Source organism: Sminthopsis crassicaudata, chromosome 6 (assembly GCF_048593235.1).
Source record: "Sminthopsis crassicaudata isolate SCR6 chromosome 6, ASM4859323v1, whole genome shotgun sequence".
NCBI classification, from domain to species: domain Eukaryota; kingdom Metazoa; phylum Chordata; class Mammalia; order Dasyuromorphia; family Dasyuridae; genus Sminthopsis; species Sminthopsis crassicaudata.
The window spans coordinates 237389872-237398419 of record NC_133622.1 but is presented as its reverse complement, the minus strand read 5'-3'; the positions used below and the strand labels follow the sequence as shown (position 1 = coordinate 237398419).

The window sequence follows — 8548 nt, the reverse complement described above, 5'->3', positions numbered from 1 at the left end:
ATTAAAAAAAAAATTGTTAGTACATATTTGGTGTATCTCTCCACATCTCCTGTTCCAGAATGATTTCTAAGATTTAGGGTAATGATAAGCACTAACCACACACAGCATACAAACATACATACACATAATTTATATATGCATATATATATATATATACATATATATATATCTCAATAATTTAAAGGTTAAACTATTTACATCCCTAGGTAAGAAAATAATATCTATAAATCTTGAGAACTGTATTTATTCCTGGAGCAGACAGTAGTGGACATCACAGGTACAGAAGGTATAATTCTGAATGTACTCTGGTGTGACAACATCAAAGAAAGATATTATAAAAGGTCTGTACTAAAAGAGGACATGGGAGGTGTAATAGGACAAATTAGATCACATGAAGAGGCACAAAAGACCTATTTGAACCATTGGAAAAGAAGGGGATGAGCATTGTCTGAAGCTTGATCTCATCACTTTTAATTTTAAGAGGGAATAAATTTATATATCCAACTAAGTTATCTAAATATATAAATGTGCAGGACCAGGACATCATTATAAACTTTAACAACAATACTATATGATGATCCGTTCTGATGGACGTGGCCATCTTCAACAATGAGATGAACCAAATCATTTCCATTTGATCAATAAAGAACAGAACCAGCTATATCCAGCAACAAAACTCTGGGAAATGAGTGTGAACCACTACATAGCATTTCCAATCCCTCTCTTTTTGTCTGCTTGAGTTTTTGATTTCCTTTACAGGTTAATTATACATTATTTCAAAGTTTGATTCTTCTTGTACAGCAAAATAAGTGTATGGACATGTATACATATATTGATTTAAAATATACTTTAACATATTTAACATGTATGGGTCCACTTGCCATCTGAGAGAAAGGGTAGCAGGAAGTAGGGAAAAAATTGAAACAAAAGGTTTCTGGTAAATGTCAATGATGAAAAAAAATTACTCATGCATAAATTTTGTAAATAAAAAGCTATATAAATTAAAACATTAAAAAAGAAAAAAAAGAAAACTATCTCTACATTTAATTAATAAATTGAAAATAAATAAAATGAGTTAATACATATTTGAAATATCTTTTCATAACTCCAATTCCACAATTATTTCTGAGCTTTCGGGAAATAGTTAAGCTCTAAGCACACAACCACACAAACACACACACACATATACACATACACACACACACACACACACACATATACATATGTTAATAATTTAAATGTTAAACTATTCACATCCCTAGGTCAGAAAATGGGATCTGTAACTCTTGAGATTTGTATCTATTCCTAGAGCAGACAGTAGGGGGCCTCACATGGACAGAAGGTATAGTTCTGAATGGACTCTGATGTGACAACATCAAAGAAAGATATTAAATAATGGAAAAAGTCTGTACTAAAAGAGGACAGGGGAGGTGTAATGGGACAAATTTGATCACATGAGGGAGCACAAAAGACCTATTACAATCAATGGAAAAGAAGGAAAGGATGAGCATTGCCTGAAACTTGATCTCATCACTTTTGGTTGTAAGAGGGAATAACAAACATTCACTTGGATATAGAAATTTATCTAACCCTATAAAGAAGGAGGAGAAAGAAGGAAGAAAAGGAGATTTCATTGAAAAGAGGGTAGAAGCAATAGTAAAAAAAAATTAAAAAAGGAAAAAAGGAGAGTAATAGAAGAAAAAATACAAGGTGGGATTAGATAAAACACACACAAAAAAAATTGGGGGGGGTGATAGGAAATAAGGGAGAGATGTGATGGTTCAAAAAATGCTACTAAGGACAGGGTCAAAAGAAAGAAAAACGCTATATAGACAGGCAAAAATAGGATGAAGGGAAATACAGAGCCAGTAATCACAACTGTGAATGTGAATGGGATTAACTTTCATACAAAACTGAAGACACACTAGAGTGGATTAAAAAAGAGAATTCTAGAACAAGTTTACAAAAAACACATTGGAAGAAACCCATTTTACAGAGAGATACAGAGTAAAGATAAAAGGAAGAAATATAATTTATTATTGTACTTCAACGGAAATAAAAAAAGCAGCACTAGAACTCTGATCTCAGATAAAGAAAAAACAAAAATAGAAATAACTAAAATGATAAGAAAGGAAAGTACATCTTGATATAGGATTCATGAAAAAATGAAGAATTAATGATATTAAATGTATATGCACCAAATTTGTAAAGCATTCAGATATCTAGAGAAGATATTACATGGAGAAATAGACAATAAAATTATATTTCTGGGAAACCTCAAACTTCCCCTCTCAGAATCATACAAATCTAACCACAAAATAAACAAGAAGAAAGAAATCAGGCACATTAATAGGGTGCTAGAAGATCTAGATAGGATTGACCTAAAGAGAAAATTGAATAGAGTCACAAAAGGAATTAAAGTTTTTTCTTGTCACGATATGTTACCTACAAAAAATGGACCATATCTTAGGTCCATGATGCCCCGTGTATTAGGACATATAAACCTCAAAAAGAAATAGAAAATGTTTGCTTTTCAGACCACAATACAATAAAAATTATATTCAATAAAGGGGAAGAGAAAGGTAGACTAAAAACCAATTGGAAATTAAATAATTTAATTCTAAATTATGATGGGTTACAAAACAAATCACAAAAACAATCCTAAATTTCATCCAAAACAATGACAATAACAAGACAACATACCAAAAAATATGGCATGCAGCCAAAGCAATTTTTTTATTTTATTTTTTTAAATTTTTATTAATAGTTTTACTTATCAGATATATACATGTGTAATTTTAAACACTGACAATTGTCAAGCCTTTTGTTCTAATCTACATATTATATCTTTGAAGAAGGGCCAAGTTCATGAACAATTAAGAAATAGAAGACATTATTAAAGACAAAATGGACAACTTTGATTATATTATATTAACAAAATGCACATACAAAACTGAACAGAAACAAAATTAAAAGGTAACTAAAGAGCTGGGGAAAATATTTAATAGCTAGTGTTTCTGAAAAGGGATAATTTTTTTCAAAATTTTTCTGAACAAAAGTCATTCCACAATGGGCAAATGGTCAGAGGATATGAACAGACAATTTTTAAATGACAAAATTAAAGCCCTTTATACTTGTATGAAAAACATGCTCTAAACCAGTATTAATTTATTACTTTTTTTCTAAAATGCAAAGGAAAACAACTCCAAAGTAGATCCTCATACTTCATAACAGAAAAAGACAATGGTAAGTATTGGAGGGGATATAGGAAAACTGGATCACTAATGAATTGTTAGTGGAGTTATGAAGTGATTCAACATTTTGGAGAGCAATTTGGAACTATGCCCAAAGGGATATAACAATGGGCATACCCTTTCACTCTGTAGTTCCATTATTAGATAAGTACTCCAAGGAAATCATACAGGAGAGGAGAGGACCCACACATGCAAAAATGTTTGTAGCAGCTCTTTGTTTTTTGTTTTTTTGTTTGTTTGTTTTGCTGTTGTTGTTGTTGTTGTTTTGTTTTTTGGGGTTTTTTTTGGTAGCAAAGGATCAGAAAATGAGTAGAAACTTATCCATTAAGAAATCACTGGGAAACTTATAATACATATAAGTAATGAAATATTATTATTCTATACAAAGTGATGAACAAGCTAATGTTAGAAAGCCTAGAAGGATTTACACAAACTAATACTGAGTGAAACAAGCAGAACCAAGAGTACATTATATGCAACAACCTCAAGAATGTGCAAAGATCCACTATGAAAAATGTGGGTGTTCTCAGTAGTTCAATGATTCAAAGCAATTCAGAAAATGCCATCTAAACCCAGAAAAAGAAATACGGAACATGAATGTAAATCAGCACAAACTATTGTTCAATTCTTTCTTCTGTTTTTTTTTGTTGTTGTTTTGTTTTGGTTTTTATATCTTTCATGGTTTTCTTCCATATTGGTCTAATTTTTTCTTTCCAACATGATTCATGAAGCAATGTGTTTAAAATAAAAAATTTTAAAAAAAACAAAACAGACAAGTATTTTGTAATTGTTTTATATATACATATATACAAACAAATGTAAATATATATATATATATATATATATATATATATATATATATATAAACTCTCATACATTACCAAAAAAATGGAAAATATTTGAGAATAGGAATTGTCCTTTTCTTTTCGTTTGTTATCACAATATATGAACCCAATGACTGGTATATAGTACGGCTGAATACATTTGATTGAGGAGGAATATGAGGCAAGGAGAAATAGCATATGAGAAACTTAGATCAGCAAGGAATGTCACTGTTCTTGTCCATGGAAGACAAGCACTTATTTATCATTCCAAAATGCAGGTCAGGCTCATTACGTGGTGAGGTGGGGAAGAAAAGTAGCCATTGGTAATTAAAGAAATTCTAGAATTAAGAAGTTAGTTCTTCTATCCCCTACAGAAAAGGAGCAACAACACTTGGAACAAAACTCATGAAATCCCCTGTGGATTGAGGAGGTGGGTAAGAACATCACACTTCTTTTCCAAACTTCTTTCCCAATAAGAGCAGACAAGAGGGGGAAAATATGTAGAAGTTCAAGTCTGCTTACATAGGGAAAGAAGTTGGGAAAAGAAGTGTGATGTTCCCAACAAAGCAAACCACAGGATATTGCATGAGTTTTATTCCAAGCATTGATCCTCCTTTTCTGTAAGTGTTAGAAGCTGAGGTAACCATGACCAGAGGTGATCATCAGTTCCTAATGTGGAATTAGCCCTCATTTTTTTCTGGGGTTGCACTAGACTTTTAATTTCTTTTCACTTTGTCAGAATACAAAATAGGGAGTTTATTGGGACAGTCCTCAAAGACAGACCCAATGGTATCAATTATACAAGAGAGACTCATCTATAACCAAAGCTGAACATGAACTAGGTGCACAATGCTCTGGCTCACATGTTCTTATTGCATCTTCCTGCAAGTCACTTGACAGATCTTCATTGCTTCGCTCATGGATGCTACATTAGAGACTTTAAGAAATCAACACTCTAGATAATGTAAACACTTGGGATAAAATTTCATTTTCTAATAAATGGGTCCCAGTTAACCCAGGCAAATAGTACCATTTCTCTGCAGATGACATGATAATTGCAGCCCTAATGGGGAGATGAGCTCAGACACATCCAGCACAATAACTGCATCCCTGACCATCCCCTATATATGAGCCACACAGTCATACAGACATATTTTCCTGCTTCAACACAGATTGCTGCTGTTCTACTTTCTGCTGTAATGACAGAGACTGACCTGGTAAGTGATTGTTCCTTAGTACCTGAGATAGAGATCTCTATAACAGGAAAGAATCAATGATTAGATGCTTAGAGCCTTGCATAAGATCTTACTGCATGAGCTAAGTGAAAGTCAGCCACTCAAAAAGCAAAGTAGCAATGATCCTGTCCCAATGGAGAGTGAGAGGAGGAAAAGAAAGGCAAAAGCACTGCCTGCTTCAAGAAGTTCAAAGACTACGGGGATCCCCAACATGCAAAAAACGGCAAACGCAGGCAAGAGACAGAGAGTGAGAGAGGCAGAGAGAAAGAAACAGAGACACAGAGAGAGATAAGGATAGAGAAGAAGGCATAATATATACATAAAAGAGAAAATGTTTAGATAATGGCTACCAAGAAGAAACATCTTCAAAAAGATAAGACTTTGGCTAAGATCTGAAGGAATCTGGGCAAACCAGGACATAGTTATAAGGAAAACTGTAAAACACTGAATGATTCAAGGAAAATCAAACTAATATTCCTGTATCTTTATGCAGTAATCCAAAAAATAACACTTCCCATCACAAGGAAAAGGAATAAGGCATCAAATGCCATCTACAACTGAAATTGAATCTGCTCCAGTTCCGCCTGAATATTTCTCAACTCTTCCTGCTCTGGGCTTCACTTCAGGCAGGGCTTCTTAAACGTTTCCCACTTTTAGCCTTTCACCTGAGAAATTTTAATGCTAATTCATATATGGAGATATAAAAATTAAGTATAAAATCCAACAGTTACTGATAGCAATTCATAATTTCATGACACCCACATTCAGTAACCAGGCCCCAAATGGGGTTGTGACAGTTGTTTAAGAACCATTAACCTTAACTCAGTCAAAGGCATAGATCGGTATGAAATTAATAGACAAGAAATTCTGATGCTGAAATATTTTGTCCAAAAAGTATCTGTAAGCACCTATATGGCAGGTATTGGTTACATTGGAAGAAGATGGGAAGGGGATAGTTTTACTTATTCTGTCACTGTCTTGAGAAATAGCATGTTTGGCATATAAGCCTAGATCTGTTACTGAGCACAGGAATTGCCTCCTGTCTAATGACTTAACCTGGCATGTTGAGAATCAGCAATTTCTCCCTGGATTGGGAAAGCACTACGACAATAAAGACCCCTGGCTCCTGTTCTCACCTTTTCCCTGTCCTGATCCATTACCTTTCCTTAATGTTTCTCTCTATTGAAAAAATGGGACAAAATAAAATGATGCAAATACCACTTATTGAGAATACGGGCTCTCCTGTCCCTGTTCTCACATGCAGAGTCTGCCATTTCAGAAATCAGCACTGATGTGCAAACAGAGTTCTTTCAATCCTGGTTTCTGCCACCTAAATAAGGTGATCCCAAAGGATTTTTCCCTACTTCTGCATGGTGCCCAATACTGGTTGAGTTTAATAATACATGTGATTTAGTTGTTCATTCATTAAAAATAATCCTCTCCATATGATGCTGAATAAGTGCTCTGCCCTTCAGGAACAACAATATTATCTAAGCAGCATCAAATTAAGCTGGAAAAAAGACTTCAGAGTTAGACAGCAAGGGTTGAGATTCTTATTCTCCTTCTTGCTGTTCATGATTCTTTGGGTAAATCTTAGCTCTCTGGAAATAATTCATTCTGCATATTCATACTGGAAATCATGGAAGTTGTGTGGGAAAATCACAGTATGTCACAAGCATATTTTCATATTTTTACCCATAGGTCGCCTTGAGTTTGGCAGCAAGTCATCTTCATGAGGTAAAGAATGCTGACCTTGCATGAAATTCTGGGGATAGTATACCTGCAACTAACCGGAATTGGATTCCTGGGGAACTTAAAACTCTTCATCCTAAACACCTTTAATTTCCTGACTGCTCATACAGTAAGACCTAAAAATGTAATTATCATCCAGTTAGCCTTTTCCAATGCCATGGTACTTCTCTTTGTGGGAATACCTACCATAACAAGGCTTTGGAAGGTAAAATGTGTCCTGGACAGGACTGGGATTAAAATCATTACATATATGCAGAGGCTAAGCCGGGGTCTCTCCTTAAACAGCACCTGCCTCTCGAATGTCTTCCAGGCCATTACTATTAGTCCCAACAAGTCCATGTGGGCACAGCTGAAAATTAAAGCACCAAAGACCATCATTAGATGCATTGTTCTATGTTGGATCTTCCATCTAATATTCCATATGCATATATTTCTACGCCATGATATTCCAAAGAACAGCACAGTCAGTAAAGATGGATGCAGGACTGGGTATGGAACTCTAGATGTGTATAATAATAATCATATAAAATTTCAAATTATAACATTTGTCCATGATGCTTTCTTTGCAGGTCTCATGACTGCTTCTAGTGTCCATATGGTCTTAATCCTATACAGACACAGGAGAAATCTTAATCACATACATAGTAAGAGCACCTCCACAAAAATATCCCCTGAAATGAGGGCAACCAAAGCTATCCTGCTCCTAGTGGCCACCTTTGTTTTGTTTAATACATTCAGTCCCATTTGTATAATCTGTATGTTGTATTTTAAATCCATAAACATGTGGATGATACATACCTCAGCGCTACTCGTTCTTTGTTATCCAACAGTCAGCCCATTTATTCTGGTCAGCATTAGTAAGCAGGTCCCCAATTCTTGTGCTTGTTAAGCATTTGAAAAGTTACTGAATCTCCATTATCATGTAATGCCTATCCATATAGAATATGTACAGAGGATTCTGGGATGATGGCATAGTAGTTCAAAAATTTCCAAGTTCTTCTGATTTCTTGCACAAACTTGAGTAGTTAAGAACAAATGTAGAGCATGAAAAAAACATTCAAGACTGGGAGCAGAATTGTGGCCCTCTGGACAACTAGAGCAGATTGAATATATTTTCAAAATATATCCAAATGAATATAAAAAGTATTTAAATTCATAAAGAAATAAGAGGAGCAAGGAATACAATGGAGGGCATAGATGGGATTGGTATAAGGTTTGTAGACTATGCAAATTGGATAAAGAAGGAGGAACAGAGTAGGAGTTAGAGAAAAAAAAGGGAGTGAACCTTGGAGGGAAGATTGTTAAAGTAGTACCAAGGCAAAATCCCTGGTAATAATAAAGCAGAAGAGTCAGAAGTGAAAGAAAATAAGAGATGCAAACAAACATAATAATGATCCGCACAATTTATTACCAAAAAGTGAGGATTAATTTCAGTCACAAATAAAGCTAAAACAGTTTTATTCAAAAGAGAAAAATTGTGCTA

General features: G+C 34.3%; 1 protein-coding gene across 1 annotated transcript; it reads left to right on the top strand.

Moving 5' to 3' along the window:
• The first annotated feature begins 7057 nt into the window (after nt 1-7057).
• Nucleotides 7058-7954, top strand: LOC141547382 (vomeronasal type-1 receptor 1-like). The gene has a single exon (XM_074275826.1). It carries the CDS (start codon nt 7058-7060, stop codon nt 7952-7954), a length of 897 nt encoding a protein of 298 aa, XP_074131927.1.
• The last annotated feature ends 594 nt before the right edge of the window (nt 7955-8548 follow it).

Coding starts and splice junctions, on each gene's coding strand:
- LOC141547382 (XM_074275826.1), top strand. CDS start 7,058: ATGCTGACCTTGCATGAAATTCTGGGGATAGTATACCTGCAACTAACC.